This window comes from Zootoca vivipara, chromosome 12, assembly GCF_963506605.1.
Source record: "Zootoca vivipara chromosome 12, rZooViv1.1, whole genome shotgun sequence".
NCBI lineage: Eukaryota > Metazoa > Chordata > Lepidosauria > Squamata > Lacertidae > Zootoca > Zootoca vivipara.
The window spans coordinates 57,749,820-57,773,403 of NC_083287.1; the positions used below are offsets into that span (position 1 = coordinate 57,749,820).

The 23,584-nt window shown below is 48.1% G+C and overlaps 2 protein-coding genes across 2 annotated transcripts; both read left to right on the forward strand.

The window, feature by feature from the left end:
- Nucleotides 1-1,967: 1,967 nt before the first annotated feature.
- On the forward strand, nt 1,968-10,182 carry LOC118092319 (GTPase IMAP family member 9-like). The gene is made up of 3 exons (XM_035130253.2): nt 1,968-2,358; nt 5,365-5,430; nt 7,408-10,182. The coding sequence occupies exons 2-3, from the start codon at nt 5,421-5,423 to the stop codon at nt 8,067-8,069; spliced, it is 672 nt and encodes a 223-aa protein (XP_034986144.2). The 5' UTR covers nt 1,968-2,358; nt 5,365-5,420; the 3' UTR covers nt 8,070-10,182.
- Nucleotides 10,183-17,368: 7,186 nt separating this feature from the next.
- On the forward strand, nt 17,369-22,872 carry LOC118092309 (GTPase IMAP family member 2-like). Its single transcript, XM_035130236.2, has 3 exons — nt 17,369-17,890; nt 20,134-20,158; nt 21,958-22,872. The coding sequence occupies exons 2-3, from the start codon at nt 20,140-20,142 to the stop codon at nt 22,734-22,736; spliced, it is 798 nt and encodes a 265-aa protein (XP_034986127.1). The 5' UTR covers nt 17,369-17,890; nt 20,134-20,139; the 3' UTR covers nt 22,737-22,872.
- The last annotated feature ends 712 nt before the right edge of the window (nt 22,873-23,584 follow it).

Here is a 23,584-nt window from a genome sequence, read left to right on the forward strand (position 1 = left end):
ACAGAGCTATCCAGTCCAGTCTCCTGTTCTCACAGTGGGCAGCCAGATACCCCCAAGGGAAGCCTGCAAGCAGGAGCTGAGCTCAAGAACAACTCTACCCTCCTGTAGTTTCCAGCAGCTGGAATTCAGAAGCATCGCTGCCTCCGACTGTGGCTAACTCCAGCTGTGCACAGACATTATTTCACATGCATGTATCTTCAGTGAAACATATGTGCTGTGAAGGCAACAAATGTGTGTTTGTAAACGTCTCTGGCATACAGGTACAGTATATTCATCAGGGTGGCATTGATGATGATGATGATGATGATGATGAAATACATAATATAATAAGAACAAAAACCAACAATCCCCCTTGCACAACACATATAAAAGCGCTTTGGATGTCAATCCACCAAAGGCCTTGTTGGAGAGGAGCGTTTTTGCTTTGCACCTAAAGATGCCTAATGAAGGTGCCAGGCGAGCCTCCCTGGGGAGAGCATTCCACAAAAGGGGAGCCACTGCAGAAAAGGCCCTGTTCTCATGTTGCCACCCTCTGGACCCCTTGAGGAGGAGGCATATCTCACATACAGGTGGGGTTGACCCCGGATCCTTTCCCAGGACACACTAAGAGGCGAAATTGAGTCTGCACAATCAGCACAACTACCCAGAAAAAAGGTGGGGGAGAAGCTTCTGCAGTTTACCGGCGACAGGTAGTGGTTGGGCAGCAGGACCCGGTTGAGGTTTATCAAGTCAATGCAAGTTCTCAACTCCTCTGTGTTTGTTTGCTTTGCAAACAGCGTGGGTGTCCCCGCAAGCAGTGGAAGGGTGGGTGAGCCCTTCTGGAGATTTTTGTCCAGTTCTTCTCATGGAGCAACCAGCCCACGTTCCAAGAGTGGAGAGAGAGCTTGCTCTTTGGGATCTGCAGCCTGGGAATCCGCTCTATTGCAGTCTTATGGGTGAGGAGTTTATCTGCCTCCTTTTTACAGTTCACACAGAATCCTAGAATCCTAGAATAGTAGAATTGGAAGGGGCCCCCAGGGATTGTCTAGTCCAACCCCCTGCAATGCAAGAATCTCATCTAAAGCATCCATGACAGGTGCCCACCCAAGCTCTGCTTATAAATCTCCAAAGCAGGAAAGTCCACCACCTCCTGAGGGAGACTGTTCCACTGTCAAACTGATTTTACCGTCAGAAAGTTTTTCCTGATGTTTAGCCAGAATCTCCTTTCTTGTAACGTGAAGCCATTGCTTCGAGTCCTACCCTTTGGAGAAGGAGAATGCAAGCTTGGTGCATCTTCCATGTGACAGCTCTAGAGATATTTGAAGATGGCTCTCATATCTCCTCTCAATCTCTTCTTTTCCAGGCTTAACATCCCCAATCTCATCAACTAATCGGATCTCATTTTTTGGCAGAATTACAAGCCTGGTAGATGAAGGGGATGCTGTGGATATAGCCTATCTTGATTTCAGCAAGGCCTTTGACAAGGTGCCCCATGATATTCTTGTAAAGAAGCTGGTAAAATGCGGGCTAGACAATGCTACCATTCAGTGGATTTGTAACTGGCTGACTGACCGAACCCATCAATGGGGCTCCTCCTCATCCTGGAGAGTAGTGACTAGTGGGGAGCCACAGGGTTCTGTCTTGGGCCCAGTCTTATTCAATATCTTCCTAAGGCTTTTTTTCTCCAGACCCTTGATCATCTTGGTCGCCCTCCTCTGCACATAATCCAGTTTGTCAAGATCCTTCTTAAATTGTGGCCCCCAGATCTGGACACAGTACTCCAGGTGTGGTCTGGCATCTGGGAAGGAATGGCATCCTGGTAGCAACTGGCTTTCTTCTGTTATGAGGTGATGGTCAATCAGTTCCTTCCCTAGCAGACCACCAGTTGAACATGGGCCTACAGTGTGATGCAGCAATAAAAAAGGCTAATGCTATTCTAGGCTTCCTCCACTGGTCTAGTGTCCCGATCAAGGGCATTAATGTGTCTATGGCACATGGTCTGACTCTGTATAAGGCTGCCTCCTGTGCCTCTGAATACACCAAGTATGGGGAAAGCCATTGAGCTTACGTCTTGCTTGTGAGCTTCCTGTCATGGCATGTGGTTTCCAGAGCCATCAGGCTGCTGGTCTATGATAGACCCCTTTTGCCTGATCCATCAGCCGGTCTCTTTTGATGCTATTGTGTTCTCCTTTTATGGATGTGTAGTTGCATGAATCAACTGAGAATAAAATACTTTCACTTTCCACTTTCGGCTATTAATGTGCACTCAAAACCTGCGTCAGATTCAGAACTGTCTCTGAGAGGGACGGAGAGAGTCAGAGAGAAACAGCCAGACCAGGAACATCTCCAGGCTGAGAAAACTGCCCAGCAGAAGTCAAGGTAGTGAAAACACCCCACTGTTCTGGTGGAATTAAGCAGAGGCGGGGGTCCCTCCTGCAGAAGGAAATGGGGAGGGGAATGGGAAAATATTTTGCAAATGCCACAATGCGCCTTCCGCATTGTAGGGACGGTTGGTGGTTGGAGGCAAAGTCTGCTCTCCTGGGTGATGCTCTAAAAGGAAGGGGAAAGGGGGGGCACAATCCATGCCAAAGATTCATCCCTTTTTGTTTCTATATAATTTCAATTAAATTTTCTGTTTTACAATTGAAAACACTGATTTTACATCCTTAAAATATCAATGACGTCCCTTCTTCTCTTTCCATGGTTCATTTTGCATATCTTAAATCCCTGCATATTTTACAAAAACTAAACCATTCAGTATTCCATTATTGCATCCACCAAAACTTATTTACACTGTTGAATTTATCTGCCAGCATTTTCAGCTGTACACAATTATTTTCCATATATTCAATAAACATTTTCCAATCTTCTTTAAATACATTTTCTTCTTGTTCTCTTATTCTATATGTTAAGTCTGCAAGTTGTGCTTATTCTGTCAACTTAAGTTGCCGTTCTCCTTTGGTTGGGACCTCACTTGTTTTCCATTTTGGGGCTAAGAAAACACGGGCTGCAGTAGTGGCACACCTAAATAACCTTTTTCTGACACCTGGAAATTTCAGTCTGAATTATCCCTAGCAGAAAGGACTCGTCTTTTGTTTCCCAGTCTAATAACAGATTATACATTTTAAACAAAAGTTTCTCTTTGTTTTGTAGAAGTTCTTTTTTGAATTGTCAGCTTTGGTCCGAAAAACCATTCTTTCTATCTACTTGAAACATTTCATGTGACAGATGGTATTGTAACCAATCCGTAACATTTCCTATTGATTTCAACATTCCTTGTTTCGCTAGAGTGGACATGCAAGGGAATGTTTGGTCCAGCCAGTTGAAACTTCCTGTTCCTCTCGGCCTGGAGCATCCTTCCTTGCATGGGACTAGTGGGTGGGCGTGACCTTTCCAGACCTGGTAAAAGGCCAAGTCACGCTGGCCCCTTTCTCTTTCTTCCCCTTTTTGTCCTGCCTGCTTCCTGCATCACCTGGACTGGACTGCTGGCTGCCACAGCACTTCCCCAGGTCATCTCCCATATGGGGTAAAGCTGTTTCTACATGTTTGTAACTTTAAGCCTTAAGCCTGCCTTCAGGGATCACACTGTGCTCAGCCTGATCAGAAGTAAAACTATGTTTTTGTTACTTATGAATAAGACTGTGGTGTCTTTATACTTTTAGGAGGGATTCAAAGGGGTCTTACCAGGAATATTAGAACATATCTCAATCTGGACAAGCCAGACCAGATTGCTAGTTGTCTTAAGAAACTCACACAAGTTTGCAACCAGCTTTCTCTGCTGCGTCTGAAGCGGAATGAACTCTGCTAAGTGCAGAAACCTGCTAGCCAAGTTAGGAAGGATATTAATAAACAATATATTCTCTCCTGACACCCTGAACATTCCCATAGGACCATCTAGTCCAACCCCCACAACGCAGAAATCACATCTAAAGAATCCACGACAGACGGCCACCCAGCCTGTTTAAAAACCTACAAGGAAGGAGATAAGACCTCCTTCTGAGGGGAGCCGTTCCAGCAGCAAACAGCTCTTGCCTTCAGAAAGTTCCTCCTAAGGCAGGGCTGTCTCTAGGCCCGGGTCCAGTGGCGCGGGGTGCCAGGTCACCAGGGGCGCTGCTGCACCCGCTGAGAGGCGCGGCGGAGGCCGCCCCAGACGCACCTCTCAGCTGTTCAGCAGCTTCAGGCCGCTCTCCGGAGGTGCGCAGGCCTGGGGCTGCCTTCGCTGCATGCAGGGGCGTCGCAACAGGGGGCGGGCAGCGCCCCCTGGCCCAGGGCCAGCCCAACCGCCAGGCTGGGTGGCGCAGGGTGCTGGCCCTCCAGGCGGCAGCCACGCTGCGCCCGCCCACCGCGCTGGGAAACAGGGTGGGGGGGCGCCAGAGGGATCCGTCGCACCACGGAGCCAGGGCGCCAGGTATGCTTAAGACGGCCCTGTCCTAAGGCTTAGTCAGAATCTCCTTTTTTGTAAATCAAATCCACTGGTTCGGGTCCTGCCCTCTGGAACAATAGAAAACAAGCTTGCTCCCTCTTCGGTGTGACATTAAAGTACAGGTGTGTGGGTTCTGGGTGCAAACCTGTAAGGTTGTAAGTCCTCTGGCTCTGATTTGCAGGCACCTCCTCCTATTCCTCTTCCTCTTCCTCCTTCTCCTCTGTTCGTTGTTCTGCTGTTGTAAAATAGCACAATTAAGAAACACCGAAAATCAGCCTGTCAAGTTTACTGACCCCACAGGGAAAGTACCGTATATTCCAGCTTATAAGACGACAGGCGTATAATACGACCCCCAACTTTTCCAGTTAAAATATAGAGTTTGGGATATACTCACCGTATAAGAAATACGACCCGGCGTATAAGACGATCCCCAACTTTTGAGAAGATTTTCCTGGGTTAAAAAGTAGTCTTATACGCAGGAATATACAGTAACTAGATTGGGTTGACTGATTTGATCTTCTTGTGAAACTGACTAGAATGTAGAAGGGTCGTTCTCAGGTGAAATTTGGTTTAGAGTTTAATTTTTAGCCCTGTTTACCCAGAACTGAGCTTATCTGCAAACGCTCTTGCCTTGTACAAGTAGGAATGGAAGGAGCTCTAAGTTTTGGTTCTTGCAGTTTCTACGATTCCCTTTTGGACTTAGAGCCCTCACAAGGAGTTCATTTTTTCACTGGAGCCAAGGTGGAACGCCAGCAACTTTTAGTTCTTTGAACGTTGCTTCCTGCTCCAAGTTTCTTAGCTTCCAGTCTTAGGTATCAGAGAGGACCGATTTACGTATTACCCAAACTTCGTTTTTGGCTAAGGACTCCAGTAGCAGGGGAGTCCCTGGAGAGAAATTGAGCTCTGCATCACTGAGAGTCCCCCATGAGTTCTGCAAATGGCTTTTGGTGTTTTTAATGCAGGATTTCTGGACTGCCGTGAACCCTGAGTGGTGACTTGTCTTTCTGCGACAGGCAGCATGGCCAAAGGTGAGTCTTTTCCTGATAGTGACCATCATGAGGTAGTAAAACAAAGGCTGCATGGTTTGCTTAAGACTTCAAGATGGCAGAGGCAGGAGAAGGATGAACCCAGGGGAAACGCAGAATGGGAACCTCCAATATTTCTCCAATGAAAATAGGGACATCCTATTCAACAACAACAACAACAACAATTTTATTATTTATACCCCACCCATCAGAATGGGTTGCCCCAGCTACTCTGGGCGGCTTCCAACATATATAAAAAACATAATAAAACATTTAAAAACTTTCCTATACTGGGCTGCCTTCAGATGTCTTCTAAAGGTTGTATAGTAACTTATCTCCTTGGCTCGGGGGTCACATAACTCCAGACCCTCCTACGTTTCTTTGATGATAATAGGGACGTCCTAAGGCAAAGCGGGACATTTTGGGATCACATCAGAAACTGGAGGGTCTGTGGGAAGGGGACAATCCCAGAGAGGGGTCTCCAGTAGTGGGGAGAGAGTCAGGGAATAGTAATGAGGAGAGGAAGAGGCAAGCACCCCTTGAACTCTTATCCATGCACTCCCCATAGCAGGATTGTCCCCTTTCCCCACCGCTCATGCCAGCTTCTTCTGGGCAGAAGGATGTGCATCATAGCTGCCAAGTTTTCCCTTTTCTCGCGAGGAAGCCTATTCAGCATAAGGGAAAATCCCTTAAAATAAGGGATAACTTGGCAGCTATGATGTGCATGGAAGGGAGACCGTCTCTGTGCACTCAGAGGAGGAACAGGGGCAAATCTTGGAGATGCCACTCGCACCCCCTTGATCAAGAAGGAGTGAGAAACGCAGACAGCAGAGGGGGCGACACCTAGGAAGGAGCAGTGAGCGCCCGAGAAAATGCTCCTTGTCTATATGCATTGCCTGAAATGCCAAAGCTTTCTCTCAATAAAAGTTAATGGGAAACTTCCAGCAAGTCTTGGCTCAATTCCAGGAGGGCAGGACATGCACGGCCACCACAAATCTCTGGAGTGCTACTTATGGCTTCAAGGTGGCCACAAACATGTCTTCTTCTTGGATCATGCTGAGGGTAAAAACTGTGGCCAGGGTGCCCCCTGGAAGGATCCATCCAGACACATTTTCTCGACACTGGCAAGAGAAATAGGGGTAGGAAATTCCCCTTGTACCGTGGAACCTCGGTTTTTTAACGAAATGAGTTTCGGAAGACCGTTTCAGTCCCAAAACATTTGAAAACTGAAAACTCAATACAGAAGCCTCAATACAATAGCGAAACTCAAAACAGAAGCCTTGCAGCATGCTCAACTTCCGAAAAGTGTTTGAAAACCGAAGCATTTATTTCCGGGTTTACGGCGTCCGAGTTCTGAAACGTTTGTCAACAGAGATGTTCGAAAACAGAGGTTCCATTGTAGCTTTAATAGAATCACAGCGTTGCAGAGTTGGAAGGGACCCCAAGGGTCATCTAATAATAATAATAATTTAATATTAATTTATTACTTCTACCCCACCCATTTGCCCGGGGGGGGGGCAGCCACTCTGGGTGGCTTCCAACGGAATATTAAAAACATTATAAAATATCAAACATTAAAAACTTCCCTAAACAGGGCTGCCTTCAGATGTCTTCTAAAAGTCAGGTTGTTGTTTATTAATCTAGTCTGATCCCCTGCAATACAGGAATCACAACTACAACACCCGTGGCACATAGTGTATTTTAATGTTTTAATGTTCCTGCTGGAAGCCGCCCAGAGTGGTTGGGGAAACCCAGCCAGATGGGTGGGGTATAAATAATAAATTGAAACTTCCTGTTCCATTTCCCTGTTGAGCAGCTCTTGGCATCAGAAAGTTCTTCTTAGTCAGAATCGCCTTTCTTGTTAAAAAAAAAAAGTAGGTAACTAATAAGTAGCACACCTATGAAACATTTGTAAGCCTTTTTTTTTTTTTGCTAGTCTCAGGAACTTTGCTGACATGGCATTTTTTATCTCTTGTTTAGCCAGACCAGATGAAGAATTGAGAATTCTGCTCATTGGAAAAACAGGATCTGGGAAGAGCACAACAGGAAACACCATCCTGGGGACTAAAGAATTTACAAGCACATGTAATCCTGGTTCAACAACCCAGGACTCCAAAAGAAAAGATGCCACTGTAGGTGGCAGGAGAATTGCTGTTGTTGACACACCTGGGTTCTTTGATACAAAAAGTAATAAATGCTTCACACCAGAAGAGCTGAAGAAGTGCGTTAATATGGTCTATCCTGGATTTCACGCCATCGTCGTTGTGGTAAAAACGGGCAAGATCACAACGGAGGACCAGGAAACATTTCGGAAAGTGAAAAGCTTCTTCAAGGATGAAGGAAAGAAGTATTTGATTCTTTTATTCACCTTTAAAGATCAGTTAGATATGGAGGGTTCAACTATAGAGAAGTTCTTAACAGGTGTTGACGGGCACCTGAAGGATCTGATTCAGATGTCCAAAGGACGATTCATTGCTTTTAACAATGTGGCTGGTGGAAAAGAAAAGCAGAGTCAGGTGGAGAAGCTCATTGAGATGATTGATGAGATGGTGGCAATCAATGGCAGTACAAATCTGTACACTGTGGAAAAATCCGAAAAGGACAACTCTTGGGGGAGTTGGCTTAAGTCTTTCCTTTTTTAAACACCTGTTGAAGTCCTAATTGTTCTAAAATAGTTTCTTTCCATTTTATCTGGTTGTATTACTGTAAGCAACTGCGGTTTTTATCGAGAGCTTTTTATCTTATCATCTGTTTTGTCTGTGGCGAGCCTGCAAGTGTGGTAGGAGTCACCCTTTGCTTGGCTTACTTGCTCCTTCTTCTTTGTATCTTTTTGAACCTCAATTGCCCCAAGATGGAAAAACCTGCGTATGGCTCCCCTTTATCACATACACAGCCCAACAAGGCAATGACAAAAATCCACCAACAGCATACAGATCAGTACGGCTTACCTGATCCAAAACACCCACCCGCCCCACTCACACATGAAAACAAAGCTCACCGCAGCCAACCACAAATGAACAACCACACCCTAGGGCAACCCCAACCTCTCTCACCACCAAAGGAACACAAGTGAACAGCAAGGAACTTGCACAAGCAACACACTGACACAAAACCCCACATATATTAAGTACTGTATATACTCGAGTATAATCCTACTTTTTCAGCACAAAAAATGTGCTGAAAAAGCCGCCCTCGGCTTATACTCGAGTGAGGCCATAGCTGCCAAGTCTCCCATATTCCACGGGAAACCCTCATTTTTCCAGCCGTTTCCCGCTGGCAGCCCGGATTTTTTTAAAAAACCTGTAAATCCCCTGGATTCTTACCGGCCCGGGGAGGCTCCTTCTGCACGTCTGGAGTCTCTGGACATGCGCAAAAGCAATTTCTGGCACTGCGGCCATTTTGGAAATGGGCAGAGCATGCGTAGAAGCGACTTCCGGTGCTGCTCTGCCCAGTTCCAAAATGGCCGCAGCGCGACTTCCGCTGCTGTGCCGCAGCCGATCCCGGATTTTTCAGCGGCAGAGAAAGGCACAGGACTGGGGGTTCAGAGAAGCACTGCGCTGCGACTCTCCGAACCCCCGTCCTATGCCTGCTCTGTGTGAGGCAGTGGGGAGGGAGAAGCGGCAAGGAAGGGATCCTTCCTCGCCGCTTCTCCCCCCCACCCCGCCGCCAACAGCTGGGAAAGGCATAGGACAGTATTTATTTTTATTTTTGAAATTTACCAGTTGCTGCTGCATTTCCCACCCTCGGCTTATAATCGAGGTAAAATTAGGTGCATTGGCTTATATTCGGGTCGGCTTATACTCGAGTATATACAGTGACATAGACACATCGGCAGTTCGGCACCCCACCGCACCCCCACTCAACACTCCCCCCTCCCCCTCTTTCCCCTTTTTCTTCCTAATGTAACACTAATATCTCAACAAATGAAACTGATCTGTAGAAAATGTAACTTGAAAAAAGAGACACTGCACATACTTCTGTAAACCAATAAATCTTCAATAAAAATATGTTGATTAAAAAAGAGAAGATGTTTCTGTCTTCATTTCTTCCCATTTGCCCACTGCAGCTTTCCTTCACTGGTGGCGTTGTTACGAGGAGTTACAAAAACAATTCCTGACATCAAGGGGGAAGTTATAAATTACAGGGGTGTGTGTGTGTGCAAAATTGGAGCCATAAACTTTTACTATAAAACAAAACAAAGCTCCAACAATAAGATAAAATAGTATCACTTATTGATAAGATTGGCAAGAAGCATTGACTCCCACTATATGCCCTGTTATGTACTGAGCTGAATCCTAGAACAATAGGATTCAGAATCAGCGGGAGCTACCCAATCCAACTCCAGGTGGAAGTGAATCCGCAACCTGATTGGCCTGCTGGAGCAGCCAATCAGGCGGCTGGCAGAAGTGAATCTGCTACCTGATTGGCCTGTAGGAGCAGCCAATCAGGCTGCAGGCAGAAGTCAATCCACAATATAATTGGCCCACAGGTGTAGCCCTGAAGTAGCCAATCACGCAAGGCCCATTGTGTAAATAATGTATATAAGCAGATGGTTTTGGGAAAAGAGCCATTCGTCTTCTCTTCTCCTCCTTGATGACTATGAGCTGAATTAAGAGCATGAAATTCACTCTTGACTCCGAGTATATTTCACTGGCGACGAAGGTGGGATCCTGCTGAGCTGACCGCCACCACGCACTGCACCGCAGCACCGCCACCTGCTGCACCGCTGCATCGCACCGTGCATCCAGGCTTCAGCTCCAGGACCCAAGGAACCCAGAATGGCAACTGACAGCAGCTTCTCGCCATTCAAACCAGCATCAGGAGACTGGGAAGGGTACGCCACCCGTTTCAACTTCCTCCTGCAAGCGAAAGAAGTCACCAACGATGCCATGAAGAGGGCAACATTCTTCAGCGTCTGTGGAGAGGAGACGTTTGAAATCGCCCGGGCTCTCCTTGCACCTAGAGATGTCGCTACCGTCTCTTACAAAACAATAATGGAACGGCTGAAGGAGCACTTCTCACCACAGCCCTCGGTGGTAGCTTGCCGAAATGCCTTCTACGCAAAGCGGCAAGCCCCGGGGGAAACCATAACTGGGTTTGTGACCTCCCTCCGCCAAGCCGCCCGGTTATGCAACTTCTCAGAATTGGAGAACATGCTTCGTGACCACCTCGTCGGTGGCCTGAGGGACGAGATGTTGCAACGGCGCCTCTACGCCAAAAAAGACCTCACGTTCCAGATTGCTCTGGAGGAAGCCCTGGCAACCGAAGCCGCCGAGAGGTCAACGCAAGAGGCACGACCGGCCCCGCCATCCCAACCGAGGGTCTACCACGAAGACCTCACCGACGAATCCGAATCTGACAGGGAGGAAGTACACCGAGTACAGCGGCGCACTCAAGCAGCACACACACCACAGCAGCCTCGACGAGAAGGAGGGAACTGTGCAAGCTGCGGGGAGAACCACGAGAGGAGGACCTGTCGTTTCCGCAACGCAGAGTGCAGGCAGTGCAGAAAATTGGGACACATCGCCCGGGTGTGTCGGGCTCGACTCACCCGTCGACAAGCATCAGATGACCGACCCAGGAGCCCCAGGTCACACGGCACCATGCACCAAGGCAACTCGACGGAGATCACGGACTACCAGGTATTCCAGTTGCCCCATCCCAGCACAGAGAAAATTTATATAGAGGTACAGATAGAGGGAGCCCCATGCCGCATGGAGCTGGACACGGGTTCAACTCTATCCATAATCTCGGCCCGAACATTAAGGGAACTGTGCCCTAATGGGGGCCCCAAACTAAGGCCGGCCCCATTCACCCTCCGGGACTTCCAGAAACGTAAGGTCCCTACAATGGGGGTGGGGACCTTCAGGGTGCAATATCGAGGGCGAAAGCAACAATTGGACTTGCTGGTAGTTAAGGGCCCCTACGTTAGCTTACTGGGACTGGCATGGTTTGGACCTCTGGGGCTAGCCGTTACCGGGGTGAACCGCACTAGCTTACAAGTGGACGTGGACGCCATATGCAAAGAGTTTCCAGGGGTTTTCGATGGGGCATTGGGACGATATACAGGACCCCCCATTGCCCTACAGCTAGACCCCGCTGTACGACCCATCAGGCACAAGGCCCGCCGGGTCCCGTTCGCCCTGAAACCCCGCATAGACGAGGAATTGGACCGGCTCGTGGAGCAAGGAGTGCTGGAGCCGGTGCCCAACGCCCCCTGGGAAACTCCAATTGTCACACCCGTCAAGCCTAACGGTTCGGTCCGCATCTGTGCAGACTACAAATGCACCATAAACAAGGCTCTCACGGCCCATGCATACCCAGTGCCAGTGGTCAGCCATGTCCTCGCCACCCTGGCTGGGTCAAAAAATCTTTGGCAAACTGGACTTGGCCCAAGCGTATCAACAGTTGCCTGTGGACGAAGCCACAGCAGAGGCTCAGACGATTGTGACGCACAGAGGGGCATTCAGAGTAAAGCGGCTGCAATTTGGCGTTAGCGTGGCACCAGGCATATTCCAGAATCTAATGGACTCTCTCCTTAAAGGGATTCCTGGCGTCACCCCCTTCTTCGATGATGTACTGATCGCCGGGCCCACACCAGAGGAATTTGAGGACCGCCTCCGCTCCGTCCTGCACCGTTTCCAGACGGCGGGCCTCAAGGTGAAGCGGGAAAAGTGTTTACTGGGAGTGCCGCAGGTGGACTTTCTGGGATTTAAGGTGGACGCAGAAGGGGTCCATCCAACCGGTGACAAGGTACGGGCCATTTGTGAGGCCCCAGCGCCCAAGAGCAAGCCCGAACTTCAGTCATTCTTGGGACTATTGAACTTTTACCATGCCTTCCTTCCCCATAAGGCAGCGGTAGCGGAGCCCCTACACAGACTCCTAGATAAAAGGGCCCCTTGGGTGTGGGGCCAGCGACAAAGGGCCGCATTCCAGGCAGTCAAGGACTTGCTCGTCTCGAACTCGGTCTTAGCACACTTCGACGAGAGGCTGCCAGTGGTGCTGGCATGCGACGCCTCTCCCTATGGCATCGGCGCTGTCCTGGGACACCAACTCCCGGATGGAAGAGAGGTGCCGGTGGCATACTTCTCCCAGACGCTTGCTGCAGCCGAACGAAACTACTCACAGATTGACAAGGAGGGTCTGGCAATCGTGAAGGGCGTAAAAAAATTCCATGATTTCTTGTACGGGCGGCCCTTTACCATAGTGACTGACCACAAGCCGTTGCTTGGCCTGTTTGCCCCTGAGAAGCAGACCCCCCAAGTGTTGTCTCCACGTGTCCTCAGGTGGTCAATTTTCCTTGCCGGCTACCAGTATGCACTAATCCACCGCCCTGGGAAGGCGATGGGCCACGCAGACGCCCTCAGCAGGCTACCACTACCAGAAACAGGCCCCGACCCAGCGCCTGCGCAAGAGGTTATGACCCTGGAGCTGCTTCCCGACCGACCCATTCAGGCACAAGAAGTTGCGCACCATTCCACAAAAGATAGGGTCATCTCCCGGGTCCTGGACTGGGTGTGGCGAGGATGGCCCAGCAGCAGCCCCGGGCCAGAATTCGCTGGCTACACAAACCGCAAACATGAACTGTCGGCCCACAAGGGGTGCCTGTTATGGGGAAGCAGGGTTGTTGTTCCCCAGCCCCTCCGCAAAAGGGTCCTCACAGCCCTACACGAGACACACCCAGGGGTAGTGAGGATGAAGGCCCTTGCCAGGAGTTATGTGTGGTGGCCGGGGATTGACAGAGAGATAGAGGCCTGGGTCCAACACTGCCAGACCTGCCAAGAATCCCGCCCGGATCCCCCAAGGGCCCCAGTCCAGCCCTGGGAGTCCGCCCGACATCCATGGTCACGCTTGCACGTGGACTTCGCTGGCCCCTTCCAGGGAAAAACATTCTTCATAGTGGTGGATTCCTACACCAAATGGCTGGAGGTTGCACTGGTACCATCCACTGCTACGGCGGCAGCCATCCGGGTACTCCGTAAGCTGTTTGCGACCCACGGGCTCCCTGACACCCTCGTCTCGGACAATGGAACCGCATTCACGTCAGAGGAGTTCCAGACCTTCACAGCGCAGAACGCCATCCGCCACATCCGCTCAGCACCATTCCACCCTGCCACCAATGGCCAAGCGGAGCGCATGGTGCGGACCACCAAGGACAGCCTCCGCCGCATGACACAAGGGGACTGGGAATACCGCCTTGCCGCATTTCTTCTAGCACAGCACAGCACCCCAAGCACAACGACGGGCCGGAGCCCAGCTGAATTACTAATGGGCCGGCGCCTTGCAACTAGACTGGACCGACTTCACCCCGACAGAGCTCAGGATGAGGTAGTGGTGGGGAAAGGCAGGAACCCCCGGACATTTGTGGCCCAGGACCCAGTGTATGCAAAGAATTTTGGGGCAGGCCCAGCATGGGTACCCGCCACAGTCACCAAGGTGACCGGTCCCGTGTCGTACGAGGTACTAACGGAAGGGGGGCAATGTTGGCGCCGCCACTGTGACCAGCTACGGCGACGATTCCCAGGAGGAACCCGGGAGGAGAGCGGGACAGAGGGGTCCCAAGGGGACAGCAGGGCAGTGAGGCCTGTAGAGCGAGAGGGGTGGGCAGGGGAAGCAGAAGCAGTAGGCACAGAGGGGCGCCCCGAGGCTGGAAGGACACCGGAACCAGAGCTACAACCTAGTGGTTCAGTGGCGCCAGACCAGACAGCCCTGGCACAGCCAGCAGCCTCGGAACACGAGCCAGAACCAGAACCCCTGACCAAGGAACACCCCAGGCCACAATGCACACGGAGGCGGCCAGCAGACCTTGGGGACTACGAATGCAACTTCCCGGGCAGGACTGGAACTTAGAGGGGAGGGGTGTTATGTACTGAGCTGAATCCTAGAACAATAGGATTCAGAATCAGCGGGAGCTACCCAATCCAACTCCAGGTGGAAGTGAATCCGCAACCTGATTGGCCTGCTGGAGCAGCCAATCAGGCGGCTGGCAGAAGTGAATCTGCTACCTGATTGGCCTGTAGGAGCAGCCAATCAGGCTGCAGGCAGAAGTCAATCCACAATATAATTGGCCCACAGGTGTAGCCCTGAAGTAGCCAATCACACAAGGCCCATTGTGTAAATAATGTATATAAGCAGATGGTTTGGGGAAAAGAGCCATTCGTCTTCTCTTCTCCTCCTTGATGACTATGAGCTGAATAAAGAGCATGAAATTCACTCTTGACTCCGAGTATATTTCATGCCCCTTAACTGAGCTGATACTCATACAAGTGTATGATCTGCCCCAGAGGACGAGACAGACAAAGATTCCAGATTTATTCCCTCCCAAAGGGCCTTCTCTCTGTGTGAGCACCTTGGATTGGTCTGTAGATTACGCCTGGAACAAACGCAGAACATTTGATCAAGAAAGTAACTAATCTTGCAGCTGAACTTATTCAAGCAGAAGTTCAAGTCGAAGTGAAAATCATGGCAGGACCTAACACTGGACCTGCAAGTGATGCGTCTTTATCTACTAAAGAAGTTCTAAGATGAGTAAGAGATGAGTAAAAATAAGCATTTAGACCTACAGGCCGTGGAGCGAGATGAGTTCTCCGCGAATACCAACTTAACTGCTGCTCTTAATATGGATAGTCAAGTTAAGCCCCCTATTCAAGATCATCAGGGTTTAAAGGAGGCAGTCGCTAAATGATATATATATACAGTAACTAAAGAACTAGATTTAATTAAGCAATTTCTATCAGAATGTATTAGCCTACTTGTCACGTTGGCTCAAATTTGCAAAAGTGATGTGCGGTTAGCCTACTCAAATATGAAAGAAAATGAACATGAGAAAGACATAACCATAAACCATAGGAAGGAGATGCTGCCTAAGAAAGACATCCTTTGCTCTCTCTCTTCAACCGACCTCCCCTTGAGCAAATCTCCATTTTGCTGGCTGGCAAAAACGTATTTATTACTGCACATGTAGCAAAATTTGCTTTGGCTGCAAGTAAGTTGCACCAAGGCATGTATCATAAAAGGGAGTGTGAGATGTGGAATGCTTAAGTTACCAGTATGTAGGTGTGATTCTTGAATTTTGTATGTTTGCTTTGCTGTTGCTGCTGTTCAGTTTTAAATCAATTATTTGTATCCTAAGCATTATGACCAATTGTGATGGCTTTTAGCTTTTAGCAATAAAGATTCACTCACTCGCTCTTGCTGTAACATTATGATGCTTTCTTTCTTTTAAAAAAATACTATTTTTTATCAGTTTTCAATTACAATCCAATAACTGCCTCATTATAACAATACCAGTTTATAATACAATTATTAATACCAATCGTTCAAATACTGACTCATATAATTTAGATAAAGTGGCCCCCCGCGTGCCAGAATTGATGACTTGAATATTTGCTTTATTTCTTGGGCTTAATAGATTATTCAAGAAATTATATTTCTTATTTCTTTTTCTTTTTAAAATTCTGACAATGCAATGTCATGCAAACATTGAGTCCAAACATCCCGCTCTAGCACAGAAGGCAGAGTTTAGGAAATGCATAAAAAATAACTCCCAAATAACACAATTGAGTTCCTACCACAGACAACCGTTTTCTTAGAAGGCAAGACACAGTTTATGCTAACCGAGGCCATTTTTTAAAAGTGGTTCCCTCGCTGTAAGAAGCCAAGTTGCAGGGAACCAGGCAGAGGGCCTTCTTGGTGGTGGCACCCGCCCTGTGGAATGCCCTCCCATCAGATGTCAAAGAGATAAACAACTACCTGTTGACCTATGACTGGAAGAATTGCAATAAAGCACCTAAACCCCTCTGATTCCCAAGATTGACAAGATTTCTGCTCCCCTCGCCCCCCCCATTTCCTCCCAATGCTTTTCCTGTAAACCAGCTGGTTTACCAGCACTGACAGACATTGGCAGCCGCTGTGCCTGACCCTGCCAGACGAAACCCAATCCATGGCAGAATTACTTTCGCTTTCTACGCAGATCAAATGTTTGACTCCTAATGCTCATAAATTCAGGAAAACAGACAAGAGAAGCAGCACATAAGGCCGTCCAGGTCTGTATCCAAGTGAGGGCAGAGATTGCCAAAGAGGTAGTGTGTGGGCATGGGATTGAGAAGAGGGGCGAGGGAATCTGAAACGATTCAGGGCTAGCTCACTTGCAAATAGGTTTAGGGTTGCAACTTAAGCGTGACAGATTAACTGGAAAGCATTTTCTGCAAGAAAACACCAGTGCATATACCAAATTCTTACAAACTTTTAAGAGGATTTACAAAATATTGTAGCTATGTGGCTGGCTAGGTAGGCTAGGTAGCCACCTGGGGGGCCTGTCTCCAGATGTGAGCCAAAAAAAAGAGGGGGGGGGAGAGAGAATCTCATAAGTTCTATTATTCCTGGCAAGACCCCTTTGATTCCCTCCTCAAAGAATAAAGACACCACAGTCTTGTTCAGAAGTAACAATAAGAAGTTTACTCATGATCAGAGCACAGTGTGGTCCCTGAAGGAAGGCATCAGGCTTGAAGTTACAAATAAGTAGAAGGAGTGGATTTACCTCATATGGGTAGTCCAGGAGGCAAATGGCGAAAAAGAGTCAAAGAGGAAGATGGCTGCATGAATGGACCTTTGATTAGGTCTGGAAGCATCACACCCACCTACCTGGTCACCAGGGAACCAGGCAGAGGGCCTTCTCGGTGGTGGCACCCGCCCTGTGGAAGGCACTCCCATCAGATGTCAAAGAGATAAACAACTACCTGACATTTTAAAAACATCTGAAGGCAGCCCTGTTTAGGGAAGTTTTTAATGTGTGTCATTTTAATGTATTTTTAATTTTTGTTGGAAACCGCCCAGAGTGGCTTGGGAAACCCAACCAGATGGGTGGGGTACAAATAATAAATTATTGTCATTATTATTCTCATTGTTATTATTAGGAAGCTCACAAGGTCCTGCCTGGAGGCTTGCAACATAAAAAACTAGGCACGCCAAAGGGTGGATGCTCAGGGACTCCTGGATTCTTGGCCAGCTGTCACCTTCCTTTTGCTCTGCTTTTCATGACCGTTTTATCAGAGACCCACCGTCATGAAGTCTTGCTTAACCCTCCCAATTCACTTTTCTCCTTTTCCCTCCCAAGCAAGTGATGTTCTTCTAAACAGCTTGCCTCCCCCAGTCCCAAGCCTCCGCGGGAGGAGAGCGATCCCCGCAGAGGCTTAGGATGGAAGCTGCGCTTGCCTTTTCTCTAAGCTGAACAGCGCCCCACGCGGCCACCCATCGCGCAAGCCAGCTGCTAGTTCTCCAAGCAGCCACTAGGGGGAACTCTTGCCCTGCTCATTCCAAGCAGAAGAGAACCTCATTCAGCTGCTACTTTCATTTTCCCTTCGGAGAAGCAGCTCTTCGCTCGCTCCCGTTCACGGCAGGAAAATTCAAAACGGCGTGGAAGACGACGCGGGACGAAGGAGGATCTGCAGAAGCAGCTGAGGAGGTGAGGCAGAGTGGTGGAGAGGAGGAGGGAGAAAGGGATCTCGTTGCAAGAGGACCCGGGAGACGCCCTTGTCTCGCTTGCAGCCCTTGGCATTGGCAGCCTCTCTGCGCTCATGGGCGCACCTTCCTCGCTCAGAAGGAGCTCCGTTCAATAGGTCCAGGCATACTAGGCTGGGCTCATGGCATCAAAGCTTCCTAGGGTGGCAGCAGCAGCTGTGTTTAGCCTGTTGCAAGAAAAGGCAAGGAAGAAGGATCCTTGCAGAGGATCTTTAAAGGCTGACCGACCGACTGTGGCTTAAGAGGGTGCCAAACTGGGGCTTCTCTTAATAGGAGCAGGCGGGGTTGGACACTGTGGTCTTTTTGGCGCTTGCTGAAATTATTCCTTACCCTCCCACATTTTCCTGATGAAAATAGGGTCCGTCCTGCTCCATAATATGATTAATAATTTTATTACTTGTACACACCTGACTTTGTGGCCCCAGACACTCTGGGTGGCTTCCAACATGTATATAAAAGCAGAAGCAAACATTAAACAGCTTCCCTATCCAGGGCTGCCTTCAGATGTCTTCCATAGGTTGTCTAGTTACTTCTATCCTTGGCTCGTGGGTTCCATAACTCCATGCCTCCAACATTTCTCCGATGGTAATAGGGGCATCCTGAACCTGGATGTCCCTATTGGTTAGAGCCAGGGGTGCAGGTTCGATCCCCATATGGGACAGCTGCATATTTCTGTATTGCCAAGGGGTTAGACTAGATGACTCTTGGGGTCCCTTCCCACTCTACAATTCTATGATTCTATTAATCTAAGGAAAAGCGGGACATTCTGGGATCAAATCTGAAACCGAGGTGGCTTTAAATCTGGGACTGTCCCTGGAAAATAGGGACACTTGGAAGGCCTGTGAATCTTCTTTAGACAAGCTTATTCAGATGCTTAGAAAGCTGATGAGACTTTTAATCTGTTCCTAGCTCTTGTCATTTTAACTTTTTAACGCAGCTTTTAAGTCATCATTAATTCTTCTTAATGGCGTTGTTTGTTTGTTTTTGCAAACTGCTTTGAGGTTCTTTTTTTTTTACAATCAAGGAGTGCATATTTTTATGAAATGAATAAATTAAGCAAACGCTCTACCAGAATATAAATTTTATTATTTGAACCCCACCCATCTGACTGGGTTTCCACAGCTACTCTGGGCAGCTTCCAAAAGATCTAAGCCAGCGTTTCTCAACCGCTGTTCTGCGGCACACTACTGTGCCGTGAGACGCTGGCTGGTGTGCCGCGGCGTGCGGCTTGTTTCCCGGGCAACGGCAAACCCTCACCAGCCGGAAGCCTCGGCTCAAGGCTCGCGAGAGCGCAAACCTGGCTGACGAGAGAAAGCTCCACTTCCGCCACCCCCGCACGCCGTTGAGGGAAAGGGAGCCAGAGAAAGGACTACAGTTCCCAGGGGCTCCTTTCGGGCAACTGTTCTCGCCGCTTGCTCTCGCGAGATGGCCCAGCGCCGCTCTGTTCCCCAACCCCACCTCTCGCAAGTTCGCGCTCGCTTGCGGCGCGGTGGTTGAATGTGGGGCGGTGGCGGCGGTGGCAGCGCGCTCCGCTGCCTCGTCGTCTCCTCCGACGGAGCTGTCCTTGTCGCCGTTCGTCCGGAAGCTCCGTAAGTGGTGGATCCTCCGAAGCCCCTCTCCCTTTCAGGCTAGCGGAGACGAGCGCGCTGGAGCTGCAGCCGCTGCTTCTAGGGGCGCCGGAATGAGCGGCAGAGGGGAACTTTCTTCCAGGTGTGCCGCGTGATTTTTTTCATGTAACAAGTGTGCCTTGGCCCAAAAAAGGTTGAGAAACACTGATCTAAACACATAATAAAACATCAAATGTTAAAAACTTCCCAATAGAGTCATATAAAGCCTTAGATGTTTAAACTGATGTTTGCCAGGTGCTCCCTTCAGGGTGAGGAGGGTTGTTCTTCTGTTCACAATATGTGAAAATAATATTTGAAATAAATAATAATAACATTTTTCATTGAATCCTGCGTATGTGCCACCTGACAAAAGAGCCAGAGCGCTTGGGCACAGTCCAGTGGGCATTTCCTTTCGCATTGCTTGCAAAATATTCTGGACATTTTTATTACTGAAATGTGCTGTTTCTCACTTGATTTGCCACATGTCTGAACTAGAGGTGGGTGTCTGGGTGGGTGGGCTGGCTTTGCAGGTGGAAGGCTGCCTGAGACTCTCATCTTGATTTCTTGCCATTTTTTTCAGGGGAAGATGGGCAGGACCAGAGGAGGTAAGGAAGGGTTCAAGTGACTCAGAGGCCAATGGACTGCTTGGGGTCGGGTGGATTATTCTAAATATATTTTGCAAGAGTTTTTCGCAGCACCCCCACCGACATTTATTTTATTTATTTGCAAAAATTATTGTTACACCAATATGTAATACTTTTTTTTTAAAAAAAATCAAAGTGGTTTTCAGCAAAAAAATATAAAAGAGTACAATAAGCACCACAACAAAGAGAGTTAAAAACAGACATCAATGAACCATTGTGGAAGGGTGTGTTCTTAATTGCCTGCATAAGCCTGTCAGGACATTATTATTATTATTATTATTATTATTATTATTACCCTGCCCATCTGGCTGGGTTTCCCCAGCCACTCTGGGCTGCTCCCAACAGAATACTATTATTATTAATAATACAGCGATAAAACTTCAAGCATTAAAAACTTCCCTAAACAGGGTTGCCTTCTATAAGTCTGAGGGTTTTTTTATTACCTTGACATCTGATGGGAGGGCGGTTCAGCAGGTGTTCAAAAGTTGGCTCAGACGGCACCAGCTGAATCTCCAGTGGTAAGGAGTTCCACAGGACTGGGCCGATGATACCAGAAGCTCAGACATGATGCCCACCCTTCCACTCTTCTCTTCCTCGGATTTTGGGAGGTGGGAGGTGCCTGGGTGGGATGCCATCCTGACGCACATCTGCAAGAACCTAGAAAGATGCCCTTGGCTGCATCAGGACACTGGTTCGCTCAGCTCATCCTTGCCTGCAGTGGCCAAAGCTTGGATAGTTAATTTGTAAAAGGAACTAGTTCAAGTTCAAGATGCCCCCAGAGGAACGAATTCTACTTCACAGTTGTCCTGTTATGAAACAAACTTGTTTGGTTCATGCTCAGTTACAAGCTGCTGTGCAGAATTATGAAACATACTTGCATAACTGTTTATACCAATGGTCCTCTCAAACTATTTATAGTTTCTTGGTTAGCCAGTCATTTTAATAATTGTTGTTTTTATGTGCCCTGAGATCTGTGGATGAGGGACAGTATAATAATAATAATAATAATACTGTAATCACACGTTGTGTGATATTTTACATGAGTTGGTGCTATATAAACACACAAACAAACACACACACTTCTGTTTTACAATTTAAAATACTAATTTTAACATCCTGAAAATATCAATGATTTCCCTTCTCTTTCCATGTTTCCTTTAAACCATTCAGTATTCCATTATTGCATCCATCAAAACTTATTTACACTGTTGAATCTATCAGGTGTACACAATTATTTCCCATATATTCAATAAACATTTCCCAACCTGTTCTTCTTCTGCTTTTATTTATACATATGTATAAGCTGAGCCTAGGGCTTGCCGATCACTGAGCCTAGGGCTTGCCGATCAGAAGGTCGGCCGTTCGAATCCCCGCGACAGGGTGAGCTCCCGTTGCTCGGTCCCAGCTCCTGCCCACCTAGCAGTTTGAAAGCAAGTCAAAGTGCAAGTAGATAAATAGGTACCGCTCCGGTGGGAAGGTAAATGGCATTTCCGTGTGCTGCCCTCGTTTCCCAGATGTGGCTTTGTCATGCTGGCCAATAACGCGAGATGAGCGCTGCAACCCCAGAGTCAGTCACAACTGGACCTAATGGTCAGGAGTCCCTTTATCTTTACCTTTACGCTTTACATATGCATTCAGTCTCTGTGAGGATCAGAAAACCAGGTAATTCTCAACACTCACACATTAAGAGGGATCCCACTAGAAGTGGTTGCTCTGATATGTTTGCTGACCAGATCTTCGCTGTCTTTCAAAACCCGCAGGAAATCAAGAACTGAGGATCGCCCTTGTGGGCAAGACTGGAGGCGGCAAAAGCGCCACAGGAAACACCATTCTTGGCCAGAAGCTCTTTGATTCGAAACTTCAGGCCAGGACAACCACCTTGGCCTGCCAAAAGGCGTCTTGCATTTGGAGAGGCTATGCCGTGTCCGTGATTGACACAGCGGATATTTTGGGCACAGGAGCTTGCGATGAAAGGCTGGACCAGGAGACCAAGCGTTGCCTCGACCTCTCTCAGCCTGGCCCTCACGCGCTTGTGTTTGTGACCCAAGTGGGCCGCTTCACCGCGGAGGACAAGGAGGCAGCCCAGCGAGTCCGGGACATGTTTGGGACGGAGGCCATGAAGCACACCATCCTCTTGTTCACCCGCAAAGAAGCCTTAGAAGGCAACTCTTTGCAGGATTACGTGATGCAGTCAGAGAATGAGGCTCTCCGGAAGCTGGTCCAAGAATGTGGGGGGCGCTTCTGTGCTTTTGATAACAGGGCGGCAATAGGAGAACGAGATGACCAGGTCTCCGAGCTGATGGAGATGGTCATGAAGATGGTCCAGGGGAATGCAAGGCCATACCTGGAGACGCCCATCATGGAGGCAGCGCTTGGATATTACATGGCAGGAGGCAGGAAAAGGGCCAAGGGAGAGGGGAAAGGGAAAGCTCGCAAGGGTTTCAGCTACAGAACAATATTTCTCGTCCTGTGTGTGTTTGGTACAGGGCTTTACTTTCTCTCTCGATTTCTCCCCATTAGCAGAGCTGGGGATTTTTAAAGCTTCTTATCAGGTGTCAGGACAAAAACAAATGAATCACCAAATAAACAAAGTCTTTTAGATATACCTTCTGTTTTAATACTTTTTAGCTTTCCAAAAAGTTTTACAAATTCTAAACGATTGTACCCCACCCTCATAGCTGCCAAGTTATCCCTTTTTTTAAGGGATTTTCCCTTATGCTGAATAGGCTTCCTCGCGAGAAAAGGGAAAACTTGGCAGCTATGCCCACCCTTACTTATGCTGGTCTATAATAAAGATTTGATTGATTAATGATGGATTGCATCAGTTCATTCCATTTCTGAATCACACGTCAAATCAATTGAACAGGACAAACATAACAATAAAAGCACATATCAAACTGTTTCACGTATGCAAACAAGGAAAATGAGCTCACATATACGAACCTTATCAAAGCCAGTACTAGGGCTAGGCGATATATTGCCCAAAACTGGTTTGAAGTCCTTATCGTGATAATCAGTTTCATAATATTTGACCAGGCAATATATTGCAAATCATGGTGCGTGTGTGTGCTATGCAGAAATCACAATCTGGGAGAAACCATGAAGCCGGCCAAGGCCTTTTCACATCCATATTTCAGACATTGTGATATATCGGTATATCATGGTGTTTAGCTGGTGATATATGGCAATGTTGAAAACCAGATATCTGTCCACATCTATATAGCTCCATCCTTATTTCAGACTTTGTGATATATAAATGTATTGCAATGTTTAGCTGGTGATACATTGCAATGATGAAAACTAGATATCGCCCAGCCCTAGCCAATGCACATCAAAATCCCCACTTGTTAATTAATGGGAAGGATCTTGATCTGGGTGGCCAACCAT